The following is a 17227-nucleotide window of genomic DNA, read 5'->3' on the forward strand; positions in this document are numbered from 1 at the left end:
TGTGACTATGCTATTCAGTATCCAAGACTTTGATGGTGGGTGCATTTCTTCAGTTCTGGCTGCCTTCCGTCATCTTCATGAATTGTTTCTCGTTTAGCTGTCATTGGCACCGGATTCATATCCCCAGTTGCCCAAAGTAGGTCTTTTGCTTTCGGTGCTCCTCAGCTCCACCATTTTCTAACTACATTATCCTCAAACCAGTCTACTTTGACGCCGTTGGTGCACAAGGAGCCACTGTGCTTCTATTCATTACCGTTGGAGCCATGTTTTTCTGTGGATTATTTTCCATCACTGCCAACAGTCGTATGATGTACGCTTTCTCCCGTGATGGCGCAATGCCTTTGAGCTGTAAGTGATCGATGTCTTCACCCGGTTGGGTAAAAAATTGGTGTCCGAGGGCAGGTCTTAGCTCATCGTTGTCGCTCACCCCATTCACAAATATAGCTATCTGGCATGTCGTCAACCCCACTACTCAAACTCCAGTAAACACTGTCTGGTACGTCAGCGCCCAGTTTACGTTTCCAAGCATGAACATGTCTTGAACATCTTTCTCAAAACTTACTAGGCTTGCCGCTGTGTTGGCCTTCATTTTGATTCTACCATATCTGGGATCGCCAAGTAAGGCCCACACGTTTGGTAGTCAATGAATCAAGTTCTGACAGACTCCTTCAACATTACTAGTCGCCTTCTCGACTGTAACTTCAATCGGAACCATTGGATTGTACATCTCGTACGGCATTCCTATACTGATTCGATTGACCATTGGTGCAAAGACTTTTGTTCCCGGACCCGTCACCTTCGGTTTTGCTGGAGTCATGTTTTCTTGGATTGCTGTCGTTTGGTATGTTTCTCCCATTGTGTCCAAAAGCCGTCGTTTCTAACAATGATCACTCTAGGATTGCATTCATTACAATCATCTTCTGTCTACCGACCGTCAATCCAGTGATCTCTACAACCATGAACTACACGTGCGTCGCTGTTGGAGTAACATTAATCGGCTCACTGCTATCGTGGTTCGTGTCTGCTCGAAAGTGGTTTAAAGGACCAGTCAAGATCATCACGGATGCTGAAGAGAACAAGATTGTTGCTGAGGAGAAGGCTATTGAGGCTGCTGCCAAGGCCTGAAGGTCAGAAAGACTAGCCTCTAAAACGGACTGAATCCTAATAGACCGCAAACCGATTTCTTAATACTAGTTCTACTTTATAATAAGACATATTCTTTAATCATACCAACCTTGTTTCATTTTGTACAGAGAAACGAAATTGCGACTTGTGAAATAGTCCTCTCACTTTATTGAAGACAGGTAACAGACCTTTTTACCAAACAATATATAGATATACACACACTCATTTTAAGCTTTAAAGCTACGATCCCAACAACAAGTCAGTTACAGATTCGTAAATTAATGTTCACCACAATCGTGGTAGCCGGAACCATCCTGAGGCAGCTGGAGCAGCCTCACTTTCATCTCTGGCAGCAGCTTCGTCTTCAGCTTGACGACGACGGAAGACTCTACCTCTGACAAGAATCGAGACAGCAATTATAGCAAATAGTACAGATCCTCCCACTAATTGTAACGATGTGATTATGTATCAGTCTTGAGCAATAACCAAAAAAACAGGAATGTGGTAGTAATGAACGGACCCAAAGCGAGCCCAGCAATAGCACCGGACGATAGTGGCCCATTGGGTGAAGAGTTAGAAGCAGCAGATACAACAGGGGCAGCAGAGGTGGCAGATGCGGCCAGAGGACTTGCAGATACGCTCGTGCCAGGCTTGCAAACGCTGCCAGAACGAGGAACACGTGGTTAGCGTATCGAATATGTAAAAATTAACTTCCTTTGATCCATACCATGACGACGTAATCGACGGCCCTCCTTGGTTTGCAGCACTCAACAAAGGCCATGCAGGCAACAACCCACTGAATCCATTAATTCCACACGTAAAGTTCTGTACACTTGTGGCCGAGCATCGGCCTGTGCACGCTGTGTCGGCAGCCGTACACGATGAGATGGTCGAGACACTTAATGTAGTGTCTGGGTTTCGAGATGTGTAGTTTTGGGAATCTATGACGTGTTATAGAATTTTGTTAGATGACTATAAGTTGGCAAATGACGTTAAAAAAAGCAGGGTACTTACTCTCAAACACCTCTAAAATCTGTTGCGTGCTTGGGTTATAGCATTGTTGGTTGGCCTGAGATACCATTAGTCCACCGGTGCTATTCACATATCCGTAACAGAACTTTAAGGGTATCCAAGACGCAGCACATGCACCTGACGCAGCGTAAGCTTGGTTACAGAATGCCTGCAATGTTGGATCAGTTTGATCTAATATTGTTTGAGAGAGTCAGCGGTCGTGGACTCAGAAATGCGAAATACTAGTATTTTTAGCAGTACCCAATGCATTGAGATAGATTAAAGGGCCAGTGCTAGCTCCTGGGACACACTGGCAGGCAGTCACAAATGAGCTGACCGTGGAATACGATGAGCCTATCAAGCGGTGGAGGAATGATGTCGTTAGAAAATGGCATAAACGAGTTTGACTAAGATCAATCTGAGGTTGCAATATTTTGCAAAGGTCAACATCGCAAATCTCTAAATGAGTTTTGAATTTTTACCAATTGCAACGCACGAATTGATCAAGACCGCGTTTCCTGCAAAGAAAGTCAATTCAAAATCAGTATGAGTTCCACATCGTTATCCTCAATCCGTCAAACCCACCACAGTTGTCTCTGCAAGTTCCAATTGCAGCATAGCAAGGATCTGATGGAATGAAAGGCTGTGACAGAGTCAAGGACACTAATTCCAATATGAATGCGAGAATTATTAAGGATGCCATTGATCTCCTCTTTTTTGATCTCGTTGCTACGCTTCCGTTATATGTTTGGATTTTTGATTTCCTCGAAACTTGGCATTGAAAAAACACGCTATTGATCCAGCGCGAAATAGATAGATCCGGGTAGTTCTCCACCAGTGGATTGTTGGAAGGAACGTTTAATAGTGCATAGGATAGTCTCTCTCGTCCTTGGTGTTCGTTTCCTGCTGTAACTGTACATGTCAAATATTCTGATTCAAGTGATGACAACGAACATGTATTCGGGTACGAACGCCGTACCTTTGAGCCGATCACGATTCTAACACTTGAATGTAAATAGGATTACTTCTCTCCATTCTCCTAATCTTTAGATATGGAGTCAATGGACAAACATTGCCATGTTTTTCCCTCGTCGGCCAATGCCTTAATGACTGTGGTACCTACGTCTTGATGAACAGCTGTGTCGCATTAGGCAGTGATACAGCAGGAGTATCGAGATATATCTCACAGTGTCTATGCGTGCCCGATGCTCCAAACGGATACCCGTCACAGCTAGTTCCTCTACGTATGTTGATTCATGTTGTTTGCTTATGCAACTGTTGAATATTGTGGACCAAAAAACTGACTGGGAGCTCGTTCCAATCGTAGCACAAACTGATTCTAATCTTAAGGCTCTCTGTAAGCACTAAGTTCAGCTGATGATGTCGAAAGACACTATACACACGTCTCAATCTATTCAGTATAACTCCAAATCTATTCATATTAGGCGCATCGACGTATGCTGCTTCTGGAAACTGTGCTGCTTCTTGGAAGAAGATCCAATTCTGCTACGGATATGTAAACGCCAGTAATATCATTGTCAGTTCTAGCACGTCACAGACATGCTATGATCCATCAGTGGACTCTATCATTGAGGTCTACGAGAGTGAGTAGTAATCGTAGGGCAGTGATTTTGTTTGTATCGTCAAACTCACTTGATTCCTTGTATCTGTTAGATTCCGCAGGCTATGTCATCCAAAATCCTGACACCTTCTTATCAGCAGACGCGATCTCGTCGTGCTCGTCTCAGAAAACGCTGTGTAGTGACCAATGCACACAATTCGGAATCCAATCATTCTCCTGTGGAATTGTAAACTTTGCTGGAGTGATGCCTGCTTGGGGACTCCTTAATGCTGGGTCAGGTGCTACACCGCAGGTTACGTCGAATTGTACTTGTAGAACAGCGCCAGCACCTACAACTTCTGCTGGTCCTAGTCCCGCTAAAACTACCGCCGCAGCAGCTTCTCCAACGGCTGCTCCAAAGGCGAAGAGTAATGGTGAACGTATCAGCATCAGCGTATGGGTAGTGGCACTACTATTTATGGCTGCAGCATTGCTCTGATAAGTGGTGTAATTTGGAGTGCCAAAACAATATAAATAGACTGACGCAAATGTCGATAAAGTAACTAAAACGAGAACTGAGACAATAAACCAATTTCACAGATTGATCTACTACTTTTTTCAAAGGGGAAATTAAACGCAAAATTTTCTACTTTCAACAAGATAACACATATTTCTACTTTTCAACAACAACAGAGTTTCCTCACAAAGGTACAAGTCTCAAACCGATTCCATATCTGGCCCTCATATTTCCTTCGGCAGCTACTTCACACTTCCAGTCTTCCGCGGGTATTACTTTGTACTTTCTCGTCAACTATCAGAAAAATGGGGTTAGGTTGCATTTCATGTCGCTGCCGTCTTATGAAAGGACTTGCCATATTTAAAACCCAGCGAGCTTCCGTTAAAGCCAAACGTTCGCCGAGGCATCTACAAGAGTCGAAGAGTGAGCTCAAGGACATACTTAATGCGGTGGTTTCAATACAGGCTTTAGACATCAGAAATGATAATTCTGATGCAGTGGGAAAGCCGATTTTGAAGCCAAACGCGGTTTTTTTGTGCTTACCTTCTTGGACCATAACTAAAGGGAATATATGCATATACTGAAGTTGCAGATCCTAATGGATCAACCATAAATCTGTCGGGAATGAACTCTGCAGTCCTATCAGGGTACGACAGAGGATGATTCTATATGTAATCTGGTGAGACAACCGATATCCGTTACTGACTTTTAATGAAGTTTTTACCTGTACACCGTAAATGCTGTATGAAATCAGGGTATCTTTCTTCAGTTCAAGATGATGGTTTTCACCATCCTCGTCAGTCCAGTCCATTTCAAAATCTCTGTTCAGCCTTCGGGCTAGTTCTGGACCACTTGGTTTCAACCTGAGAGTTTCTTTGATGAATGCGTTGGTGAAGCGTTGGCTTTCTAGACCCTCGGCCGAGATGGGACCGTCCTTGCCAAAGGTAGCGTAAGCCTCTTGACGGATTCTTTCTTGATAGTCTTGATGCTGGCTCAAGTAATACATCATCCAGGTCAACAAGTTCTAGAAAAAACGCAAAGTCGATTTTCAAAATCGTTTCAGAAGCTCTGAAGCACTGAATTGACCCTAATCTTACGCTCGTAGTATCGTGACCTGCAAACATGAGTGTGACCAAATGCGTTGCTAGTTCCTCTCTATTCATCCACTCTGGAATTTTCTTGCCACTCCAAATCACAGAGAGAATCGAGTCGGCCTTCTTTGGATCATATACCCCGCTCTCCATTTCATCAATAGAGTCGTAGCATAGTGATCGAAGGGTAGCGGTCTGTCTCTTATATTCTGCCCCAGGAGCGTTTAAAAAAGCAGGTACTACCAGCTGGCGCAACGTACGACGCATACAATCTGTCATCATGTATCTAACGCAAAGCAGCCAGTTTAGATTCATTACATAGCTAACGAGCTGAAGATACTGCTTACTGAAATGCAGCCAGGTACTTGGAACCTTCATGCATCTGAGTGTGTGTATCGACACCGAACGTCATACGAGATATGGTATCAAAGGTCATTCTTAAGAATAAGATCTGGCAGTCGAAGCCAGTTGGCGTGCGTTCCATGTCTCTTTCCATACTCTTCATAAGGTTGCTACAAACGAGATGTTACAGACGATATGCAGAATGCCGCAATAAAAGTTTACATACTCCATCATTTCCGTGAGCAGTGGGTTCATCTTCTTCATCCATGGCAAAGTAAAGAAGGGGTTGAACTGTCGTGAAAATTCGAGGGGTTAAACCACAGATGTCGAAACAAGAGTGCATGCGTTGGAGCCAACTGGCCAACTAGCTGATAAGCATACTCACCAAATTACGTGCTGAGCCCCAATAGGGCTCGTTTTCTTGAAAAACAAGACCTCCCGCGACATCATACCTAAAAGAAACTCTCATATTAACCAAACAACACCACGAAACAATGGTCTTCATGTCAAGACTCACCAAATTTTGAATTGCTCAGCCCCGTGGTCGTACGTTAGATACTCGGACTGCAAGATTTCTCTGATAACCTTGGGATGAGCGACTGACACTCGTTTGATTGTGAATGGATTCCAATGGTAGTGACCAAATATACGTCCCAGTCGCATGAATTTGTCAAAGCTGATTAGGAACGGTGCATGGATCAATTTCATTTCTTCTTTGGTCATGCCAATGAATGGCAAACCACAGGTTACTACAGAAAGGAGTCAGGACGCTAGGATAGGCATTGAATTAAGAAAGCATTTAAACTTAATTTCCTACCAGGAACTCCTCCAATTTTAGTCCTCATTGAGGGAAGGAGGTAAAGGTACAAAGCAGTCGAAACCGCTGCCCCTGAAACAAGAACCCTCCATGATGGAAGCTGTGACGAAATGCGCTCAATAGCTCCAAGTATCAACGAGCTGGTGTCTGCCATATTTACCGTTGAGTTACTTCCTTCTTAGGTTTTGAAGGACAATTACTGGTGGAACACCAATTGACTTTCACGAGTCCGGTTTGGAAATCGTATAGCCGATGAGTTCTCAAGCACGAAGGAGCTTCACGAGGGAAGCAGCAATGGAAACTTACATTTAAATCTTAAATTCGTAGATATCCTGGGACGCGGAAGGTGGTGCCTTGCTTACAAAAACCTTGCGAGAGACCATTTGGACGCAATTGTCGATGCATCAGGTAAATCCACAGCTGGAGGAGTAGCTGATGGCTGAATGAATTCAATTTATATCTGAAATTGTTTCATTAAACAAGCCGTTGCTAGAATTTTATTCCTATGTCGCTGACCTCCTAGATTTCCCAATCCTTCATTGATTTCTGACGGTGAAACTCGAATGGCCTCTCGAATGTTAGCAGGAGTACGCAAGACGGGGATTTCGCCGAGTTCCCTGATTCTAATACAAGAATATTTAAAGCAATGACAACATGTTTCCCCTGGAATGTCCCCTTGTGAGCCGACTCTGGAGTTGTGGCGTCAAAACGCACGCACCATCACCAACCAAATTGATAAAAAGGACACCAATAGATCAGGAATCATCCTAGTTCTGATGCACCTCCTTGTTTTTTCTGTCGTCAGCTCAATACTCGTATTGGCAGGCAACTAGTGCGAGCCCTGTAAATCAATACAGAAGTACGACACGATAGCACTTCCAGCTAGATGTGTCGATAAATTCAATGATGGTGACATACAGGACGCAGTAGCTAAATGTCCCAATAAGCCAGCTGGTGGTGGTGATAAGTTTGCAGTGAGCGCTTGATTTGTAGAACTATGCCTTGTTTGGTATAAAGAATCCTTGCACACGAGTACTGCGGACACTTTTTATTTCATTATTTACTGACTTTCCTTGAACCATCTTCTATTCAGGTGCAATGACCTGCAATGGCTCTACCGTAATCCTGAAATCAAACGCCAACGGAGCAAGTTCAGCAACCTTCGTGGATAAAGCACTCATAGATGCGCTCCGTCTGAAGGCTTACACTAGCATGTATATCATTTTCACTTGTAAGCACTTTGATCCTTCATCTTCGTTATTCAATGGTTACTTCCTCAACCGTCATTAACTCACATGTGGTTGCCTAACATAGCGCCAGCAGGCACTACAGTCAGTGTAGATGTCACCAACACGAATGACCAAATGGCAAATACGTCTGCATCCACGCCAGAAAATGACAAGGCTGCTCGAAACAAGAAGATTCTTGTTGAAGGTCCCCAGTCCTACTGAGCTACAAAGTGTGACAATAAATAACGTCAAGTTGACTGACTTTGCTGGAAACAATACTGCAGCAATGATTGTCAATGAGGTGGTACTTTGCGCACCTGCCTCCCCTCAAGCTAAAGTCAGGAAGGGAGGAAACTAGGACCAATATACCATCTTCTCTATATTCTGCTGCGGAATTTGGCGTTGGACGTGTTGCGAGTTGTACTATATATATATTATCATTGAGTAAACTGGCAACCTGGACCCAAGATTCGTCGTCGCGTGCGTTTCAGAGGAAATTTGGCGACCTGTGACTTTCATCAAAAAAAAACCAACACCATAATGAAATAACAGTTCTTGCTGCATTACAAGCTCAAGGTGAATAGATCGAGCCTCTAAACGACATTCCGAGACACTAATCTACTTTCTCCACACTCTAACTAACTTGATCCATCCGCATACAGGGCATAAACATGGGACTTGCAATTCAAGTCATTCTCCTAATTATCTCATTCGGCCTCTCGCTACTGGCCTTGGCATTCGTCTCGATACTGTGCTGGAGACGCAGATCAGTTGTCTACTTTGGATTGGCACTTGCATTCTTGTTGCTCATCATCACCGAGTAAATCACATTCGCATTTTGGTTTGGCGACAACACACTGATAAAAACATTCGTAAATAGTGGGCTGTTCCTGCTAAGTGACAATACGTTGATACCAGATATCACGTATTCAAGTTATATACTATTCGTCGCAGTGGCAGCAGTGCTACGCAATGGAGCTGCTGCAATAACCTGCTGTATCAATCTGTTTCGATTATCAGTGTTTCAGAATACGGGACATTTCAAGTATTTTCCTGGAGAGTTGCAAGTTGCTCTTCAAGTGAGTATAACGCGGTGGTGATGATGCCTGTTTTTCTTGAGTGGCATTGGCTATGCAGATTTGCGCGACACATGTCAAACAAAGACTCATTAACTTGAATGAAATGTAGATCGGTGTTACTTTGCTATGGGTCGTGACATCTATTGCTAATCTGTACATGACCATCAAGTCACAGATGTATTCGTATGCCGCTAACGAGAGAGTGTTGGATTTCGTTTCACTGGGTGAGATTGAACTGATCCTTGTTTTACGACGCAGTTTGACTGATATGAGCATCATTCTACAGGCTCTACTATAGTCATCGATTCTTTGGGTAAAAAAGTCGCCCCGCTCGTGATACTGTATTTTCATTTTTTGGAACCAGACGCCTAACTTTCAACTATCGTTAAACCAATCAACTTCTAGTGGACTTGACATGCTTCATCCTCATTTGGCGAATTCAACGTGGACTACAAGTCTTTGAGTATGAGCCCGTTAAGAACAAGAGGATTAGGATATTCCTTATTTGTTTGCTGGTGTTGAATCGAGTTGTTGGATTGAGTATGATTGTGGTGAGTCTTTAGACGTTTAGTACTCGTGGTGTTTACTATTGTGACGACGAGCCGTTGACGAACATTTGTTGATAGGCTGCAATGAGACAGTTCTTACCTGCTATACGAGATCTGATACTCAGGATCTACATGTAAGCCTGTAACAAGGAATTTACGAGGCGAATGGCGATTATTCTGTTACTCAGCTTTGCTGATTCTCATCTGATATCCGACTGATGATTACTTTCTGTTATTTAGAATCATAAATGTGCTCGTATTGTGGGGCTCGATGCTACTGCTACGCCTTGGACTACCACTGATTAGTGGAGCCGATGCACCGCTTCCTCCAAAAATGGATGATAATGCTTCCTCAACCGTCGGTTTATTAAGTGCCAGTACACAACCAGAAATCATCGGTGCCGAGAATAGTAGTAATGGTGACGGCAGCGAACGAGGGGGAAACAAGACACTATTCTACATGCAACGAGCCCATATCGTAAACTCTCGAGATACCTTTGGCGTTGCCAGTCACAACGAAGATTCCGTTCCAGCTTCACCAATAATGCCGAAAGCAGATGATGTAAACAATAGTAACGATGAAGATCCATTTACTCTGTATGGTGGATATCGTAAAACGCCACCTGACGATGATGGTATTGATGAACAAGAACGCTTACGAGGGGCGTTGGATGACCAGTCTGATTACTCTGATGGGATATTGACTGTGCCGACTGATGAGTGGCTTGAGAGGTATGAGCAGAAGAGTAATGTTAGTAATAGGGCGCCAAGCGTGCCTGATGTTGGTGGATGGAGTGGTGGGAGGAACGCGAGTGTTGGAGATGAGGAGTGGAAGTTGCTTGTTGAGAAGAATAAGGTGCCGCCGCAATCGTAGGAAGATTGTTGCTGAGATTGTATATAAGAGTCTTTGTGTACATTGTAGCTAAAAGTAAAGTTAAATACAAGAGTGTTATATGAGATCAGCTGTAGTTGGGTTTCCTGTATAAGCGGTTACTGCAATCTATTACAAGATAAACGACTAGCTCGGACAATGACGTTCTTTGCAAGCGGTTCCTAGTGGCAACTATACAAGATGTTGAGAGAGCGACGTGTCATGACCGTGATCTATCCCCTTGATCCAACAGATTCCGTCCACACCTAATCCAGATGCACAGAGACATATATCCAACCCCTCTTACTACAAGCAACTAGACACTGATATCCAAAGCAGCAGCAACCTCCTTAACTCTCTTCAAAAACGCATCAACCCGTTCCCTCAACGCGACAACCTCAACACTGTTCTCCTCATCCCACTCTGATACATATCTAGCAGTGAATACCTTGTCTACAGTAAGATCATCGTATTCCTGTTTCAGTGCTTCAAGCTTGGACGAGATATCGCCCGACAGCTTTTCGGATGGGGAGGCTTTATGGGTGTTGTATGTTTGCAGTGTGCTATGATTGAATAGAATTAGATCAAATGTTAGATCTGGATCCTTATAGAGTCAATGTAGCAATCAAATTCAAAGCTGATGTACCATACCTAATGATACCACCAGCCCTCCCAACACAAACACCCAGCGCAACACCTCTTTTCAGCCCTTGATCGAATCCAGCTTGCAGTCCCTTCTCACGTCCTTCACTCTTGCCTTCCTTGTATCCGATAACTCCGTGTTGTTGATGCATACGATTCCATGATCTATCGGCCATGACGCGATCGTACGATGCATCGTCGAGGGTGGACTCGTCGGCCCATACGTCAATGTCGTGGGCCTCGTTGCCCATAGCTTATTTGGATGAGTGTCAAGCTTGATGTGAAGACGCTCCCCAAGGCAAGATCACTACAAACACACGAGGAGCACACAAGACGCGTTTTCTAAAGATTGTAAATTAAGTCAATTGTCTCATAATCACTCCATTATCACCTTACAACTTGTCAAGTTTTGAAGCTGCAACTCCAGCCGTTAGTAAGTGATTAATAAGCAGTACTTAACTTGCTCCTTCTCTCAGCACTCGTTGATCAGAACGAACTCATACCACATAAAACAAGACTAAAAAAGGTATGTACATATCAATGAAGGCATTGCCAGTGCATGAGTGTCCTCTACCCCCTCGATTTCCTTGCTTTTCGAATGGATGGATGGGATGGAACTTGGATTTCATAGACATCGGATATGGGCAAGCAACATACAGAGACATATGGAATGGAAAGAGAGAATGTGTGCAAGCTCCATACAGCTCAACAAGCACTCATGCACTCGGCAGCCTCATCATCCAGCAATCAAACACAAAATCTAACATTTCTCTCCATCAAACAGCCCTTTATAAAATCCGAAAATGACTGTAAGTTACCGTACACAGCAGCAAGAGCCCACCATTGCAGATATTACTGGATTATTGTGGACGCATATATGCGCTTCTCAAACATCTAATATCGATGCTGAAGCTCTCTGCAACACAAACAACCCAAGTTTCGTGACTAAACCCACCCTCTGTACTTGTTAGTTGGCTGTTGATCTCCTCAACCCTCTCGAGTCAACTGAAAAGAGGCGCCACAAGTTAAAACGTTTGGTGCAAAGTCCAAACTCGTACTTTATGGATGTAAAGTGTCCAGGTAAATATTAAATCGCTCTCTCGATGAAGATGTGGATTTGGAGATGATATCAGACTGCATATCTGAGTTACAAGTCTAGCAGAAGAATTTGCTTGATGTGGTTACTACGTCCTTGAACATATCTCGCAATCTGCCTTGTGTGACACACATAAACTCACTCGCATATTGTATAAATAGGCTGCTTCCAAATCACCACCGTGTTTTCACACGCTCAAACTGTAGTCTTGTGCGGCTCTTGCTCGCAAGTATTGGCTCAACCTTCAGGTGGAAAGGCAAGACTAAGTGGTGAGTTGTCTTGCTGGAATCCGATCGATCGAGAATTGTATACTCACGATTTGTGGTTTTTTTGTATTACAGAGGGTTGCTCTTTCCGAAGGAAGACTGGTTAAATCCTTTCCCAGTCTTTTCCTCTGAATGATGTTTGTTCATCTATCTTTGTCTATACAGTTGCACGCCACCTTAAAAAAATAAAACTTGCTAGTACTACTACACAATTACCCCTTGACTTTTGCTACATGGACGCATGTTTCTTCTCAACTTCCGTCCCTTTTTTGTTCGCTGAAAAGACCAACCAAATCAGTTCCATCATTTCATTTTTATACAATCGCGATCGATACAAGGGTAACAATAAATCAAACTAACTCATGACGCAACCTCAGGCACAACCTTTTCAGCCTTCATCTTGTCCAATATTGGAATCAATTCATCCCAGTATTTGAATCCCTATGGCGGAAAAAAAGGTGAAAACTCTTAGAATACATACTGATGCTTGATTCAATACCTCTTGATAAAACTTGAGTTGCGAATCCGCATAATTCGTCATGATTTCTTTGAAATCAAACACCTTGACTGATTGGAAGAAATCTACTTCTCTCGCAACCTCGTTTGAGAATGCTACTGATATATGTTGTGCCTTTTGTGCTTCGTCTGATAGCTATTGAAGTGAGTGTGTTTGCTTCAGAAAAAATATATGGCCAAACAAGGCGGAAAAAAATGCCGCCAGACCGCCTTATGGCACGTACTTCAGTAATCCGATTCTCCAACCTCGCAATCTCTGCATGTCGAGCCTTTTCTTGATCAACTCCTCTCAAATCCCTGTATCGTTCCTTGAAGAAACCTGATATGCCACTGGCATTTCGTCCTGCCACGAGTCGATCTCGTTCTGCTGAGTACGATGCATGGTAGGCTGTGAGCTCTTCATAGTCTACTTGTTTCTGGTCTCGTAGTTTGAGGACATCCTTTATTTGGTAAAACAGTCGAGTTGGTGAGAAAGTGCAAAAAAAGGTAGAGTACTACGAATGATTTACCTTAACACTTTGACAGTAATTTATGTAATCATGAAGGGCGTTCAAGTAATCTGCCTCTTCATGTTCAATCTAGATGTGAATGTTTGTGGTGAGCAAGATTTCATTCAATCGAAAAAAGGGAACCCTACGTTTGCTCAATACCTTCTTCTTGAGGACTGACGCAACATTCTTGAAAGTCTCAGCAAATGCACTTAGTGGAGACGTGATTTGAGTTTCCATGATACCCAATGTCGTCATACATCCACTGAATTCCATCATATCTTGTTCTATATCTTGTGAGCAAAGAGGAAAACGAGTGAGAAGCGAAAAAGGAAATCAAGAAGCTCTCATTTCGCTTACTACTACAACATATACATACCTGTCTGATGTTTCTCCAAATTATTAGTCAACTTTTCTACAGTCTTCAAATTCTCCTCAAATTTCTCAATAACATCCCTCAATTCCACAAACCTCTCATCAGGTTTCTTGACTTTGGCGAACGCATTCATAAGCGTGTCCGACAAGTTATCAATCACACCCGTCGACGACGTGCCCGATGACTGTCGTCCCCGTATACTGCTCGACGATGCAGGTGGCGGCTGCACATCAGAAAGTATGGACGATTCGATAGCAGATGCTTCGAGGAATCGTTTGAGAAGTCCCGAGCGTTGTATTGTGGGGTGACGAGCAAGTCTGTCGAGATATGTTTGAAGGGATGCGCGACGGCGTTCGAGGAAGAGGGGAGCGAATCTGTCGCCTGTTACGTAGCTCTCTGGGGGTTGGCGATGGATGTTAGTGTCGAGAGGAAATAGGAGAACGTAGACTGGTTCCATGCGTACCCATACGCCTCTTTTCAGGCAGCGACGGTATAATAACAGCAGGGTATTCTTCTAGTAGCTGGCGATGCAGCCACACGAAGTCAGTAAACCGTCGACGGACTGATTGTTCTGGTGCTGAGAAACTGTCCAAGACCGTCTATCAACAAAACATTTGCCGTTGAAGAAATCATACAGGAAATACACGATGTCTTTACTCGCACCAACAGACCTTTGTAGTAACCAGATACGTAACATACGACCCACCGCCTTCCCCATGTTTCTGTGGATCAGTGACCGTGACACGTATAGCACCTTTCGAAGCAATAGCAAACGAAGTCAGCGTTTGTGGCTTGTTATTGTCATTATTATTCGAGCTCGATGATGCCTGTGTTGATATATTATTAGCGCTGCTAGTATGGTTGTGGGTTTCTCCATAGCCGCTTGATGGTCGTGATGTTGATAACGGGTTGTTTTGAGGTGGAGAGAGGATTGGGTTTTGTGTTGGTGATGTTAGTGGATTCTAGTGGTACAGAAAATATCAGTATTTGTATTCTTGATAATGGGTTTAACGGATAGATCCTCGTTGTTGCTTGCGAAAAAGGATGGATAGTCCACAGATGCCGTCAAGTGATTTTGAATTTTTGCACTACAGGAGTGCCAAGCGGAGACGTACTCGTTCAGATAGCGGTCCAGCAGTGTCCCAAGTCACATCCCTGTATCACAAAATGCCTTGTTTTTAGCTCCAAGTTCTTGAAATCAATGAATTTATTAACGTGACTGCGTTTACAACAACGTACGAATAATCGTCGCCCATTCTGCGATTAGAGATCTTCTTACGACTGGATCCGACCTATTGTACTAGTCGATATTTCAGGTCTGGGACTTTCGTAGGCGGTTTTGCGAAAAACATGTGTTGTGACGGAGGATGGAGAGAATAAAAACCAGCAAGACTTCATTGAACAACTGGTTAATAATATGATCTATTTTCTATTCATGTGTAATCTATTATAATACTATACTACTATACACGTGTTTAACATATGATGATGCAAGTGATAGTCGTCATCAAGTCGAGCTGCCTAACTCTACTGGAGCGCTCTTTCCTCTTCATTCCGAGAACGGCGTCAACCCCAAACCCTTCAACGCCAGAGCAGCTAGTCCCAAGAAGCACGTGCCCAAAAGATCACTACTTCCAGTCAATATCGGAAACGCCAAATCATCTGGATTCAACTTCAGCTCGTGGAGCCTCCTGACAAGAGCCACACCAAGTCCCAGCAACAAGAATGTCGTTGCTGCACTAGCCAACAGCTCGGCAACCACAACTAACGGATGCAGCCATATCGCATCGAGCGAAAACACGGCTGTTAATATAAGGAATAGGATCTGGACTATGCTGTTTGCAATCACAAGAGCCATGGCGTCTATTCTCAAGGCCGTGTCTTGGTCTTTGGAGACTTGGAGACGGGTTGAGAGCCTGCTGGCGAATATCGTGGCTAGATTATGGGAGGTTCCCTATATAAGATTTCAAATATGATTCCAGCATCACCGCAGTGGCTTTGATTTCTCGTAATGCGATATTAAGAGAACTGACTCAACGACTAGATATAGACACTCACGTTAATAACAGGAGCGAATGCAGCCAAATGAGGGAATGGCAACATCATTCTCTCTAGTGCAAATCCACCTAATGAAGATATTCCGAGTGATAGTACTGTTGGTAGTGCTCCAACTGTTAGGACCTGACTGACGTGCTAGTGACAAACAAATATAAGCTGAAGACAAAGCAGTCCAGTCACACAGGCCAAATATTATTCACCTTGTTGCGTTGCACTAGCGTCACCCAGAATGGAAGGGTTGAAAACATGGCCGCCACCAATAAGAAACATGTGAGAGTACCTAAAACGAAAAGGTATGATTTTAACTACCGCATTGTTTTTGTCTCGACCAGTACATTCTGTAACTCTTTTACTCACCCATATAAGCATGAATAAACTCTGCAACATTCGTCAGCACAATAATAGCAATAAGATCTCCAACACTAGCCGCTAGAATCAACATACTCTAATATCAGCAAGAAAAAAAAACCAGGTAGACGAAACCTCCATACCTAACGGCGTCGCAAAGATATCCGGGTCCTGCCCAACCCTTTTAACAAACACCACCAACACTGTCAACCCAACCGACATGATGCCTCCACTCAAACACGCAGACAGCATCCCAGCACTCATCGAAGCAAACAAGTCTCTCCACGACGATCTCGATACAGTCCATGCGAAGACGCCAGCAATACAGCCAGCCACCATGCCTCGACATTGTAAGAGTGCCAGTGCACCAGTGGCAAAAGTGGTTATTTGGTGTGTCGAGTTTAGCATTCCGAGGTGGGCGGATGTTGATATGCGGGATGCGAGGCTTGTTTCGAGACATCCCTTGCTGTAAACACAGAAAAAACGCGCATAGTGAACATCAATACGACAGAAACGTCGTCACACGTCATAACACGGTATAATGTGGCCATGGTCGTGTATATCAAATCGTTGATCATTAACCTATGAACTTACAGGTTGAGCAGCACAGGTGCGAGTATAAACAAGGAAGGTTTGGCTTGAAACGATGCGTACTTTTGCAACCTATCCAACCTTGACCCAGCCAACGCGAGTCCCAACAGAGCAATAAGCAGAGAGGGCAAGATCTATATAGATCAGATTAATTTGTTACAAATCTCAGTTACATCAGATCCGAGAACATTGATCAAATTACACTCCAACACACATGTATCCAAACACCACATACCTGTACAGCCAGCTGCACTATAGAGATAGCTCTAATATCATTTCCCTTCTTCTTTTCAGTATCGTCATAATCATATGTTGGCAATACTGAGTTCACACCAGACACGAGTCCAGCCTTTCGAAGTTTTCTGTACTGGACGGCGTTCCTAACCGTGAACTCAGAGCTGAATTCACTCATAGTAGCTTGCTTTGAATGTTAGTATGATGAGGTTGGTTCATGATAGTATAGCTTTCTTATGGTCGAAAACTCTTGAAACTTGCGGTGTTGTCGATGCTGCGAAGCGTATAGAAACCAAAGTTAAACATCAAAGAAATGCAGCGAATATGCGTAATCACTTAATCGACACGTAATCCGAGCTTCATGTATTCTTCACCTTTCTTTGATCATCCTCGCAGCAACCAACAAACAATCCAAAACATT

The 17227-nt window shown here is 43.6% G+C and overlaps 5 protein-coding genes across 5 annotated transcripts; 1 reads left to right on the forward strand and 4 right to left on the reverse strand.

Annotated features, from left to right (window-relative positions):
- Positions 1–4397: 4397 nt before the first annotated feature.
- Positions 4398–6492, reverse strand: SmJEL517_g01703 (uncharacterized protein; the record flags this gene model as incomplete). Its single annotated transcript, XM_031167631.1, has 10 exons — positions 4398–4508; positions 4582–4621; positions 4758–4879; positions 4939–5238; positions 5312–5591; positions 5653–5817; positions 5874–5938; positions 6033–6099; positions 6165–6396; positions 6465–6492. The coding sequence occupies 10 exons, from the start codon at positions 6490–6492 to the stop codon at positions 4398–4400; spliced, it is 1410 nt and encodes a 469-aa protein (XP_031026327.1).
- Positions 6493–10507: 4015 nt separating this feature from the next.
- On the reverse strand, positions 10508–11084 carry SmJEL517_g01704 (uncharacterized protein; the record flags this gene model as incomplete). The annotated part of the gene is made up of 2 exons (XM_031167632.1): positions 10508–10754; positions 10843–11084. The coding sequence occupies 2 exons, from the start codon at positions 11082–11084 to the stop codon at positions 10508–10510; spliced, it is 489 nt and encodes a 162-aa protein (XP_031026334.1).
- An 810-nt stretch (positions 11085–11894) lies between these two features.
- Positions 11895–12302, forward strand: SmJEL517_g01705 (uncharacterized protein; the record flags this gene model as incomplete). Its single annotated transcript, XM_031167633.1, has 3 exons — positions 11895–11913; positions 12091–12198; positions 12271–12302. The coding sequence occupies 3 exons, from the start codon at positions 11895–11897 to the stop codon at positions 12300–12302; spliced, it is 159 nt and encodes a 52-aa protein (XP_031026333.1).
- A 253-nt stretch (positions 12303–12555) lies between these two features.
- SmJEL517_g01706 (uncharacterized protein) lies at positions 12556–14831 on the reverse strand (the record flags this gene model as incomplete). Its single annotated transcript, XM_031167634.1, has 10 exons — positions 12556–12636; positions 12695–12847; positions 12936–13151; positions 13221–13289; positions 13362–13486; positions 13579–13971; positions 14039–14174; positions 14247–14537; positions 14691–14730; positions 14815–14831. The coding sequence occupies 10 exons, from the start codon at positions 14829–14831 to the stop codon at positions 12556–12558; spliced, it is 1521 nt and encodes a 506-aa protein (XP_031026332.1).
- A 293-nt stretch (positions 14832–15124) lies between these two features.
- Positions 15125–16984, reverse strand: SmJEL517_g01707 (uncharacterized protein; the record flags this gene model as incomplete). Its single annotated transcript, XM_031167635.1, has 7 exons — positions 15125–15529; positions 15634–15768; positions 15834–15913; positions 15991–16062; positions 16125–16447; positions 16576–16706; positions 16808–16984. The coding sequence occupies 7 exons, from the start codon at positions 16982–16984 to the stop codon at positions 15125–15127; spliced, it is 1323 nt and encodes a 440-aa protein (XP_031026331.1).
- Between the last annotated feature and the right edge of the window lie 243 nt (positions 16985–17227).

This window comes from Synchytrium microbalum, assembly GCF_006535985.1.
Source record: "Synchytrium microbalum strain JEL517 chromosome Unknown SmJEL517_scf0006, whole genome shotgun sequence".
Lineage (NCBI taxonomy): Eukaryota > Fungi > Chytridiomycota > Chytridiomycetes > Synchytriales > Synchytriaceae > Synchytrium > Synchytrium microbalum.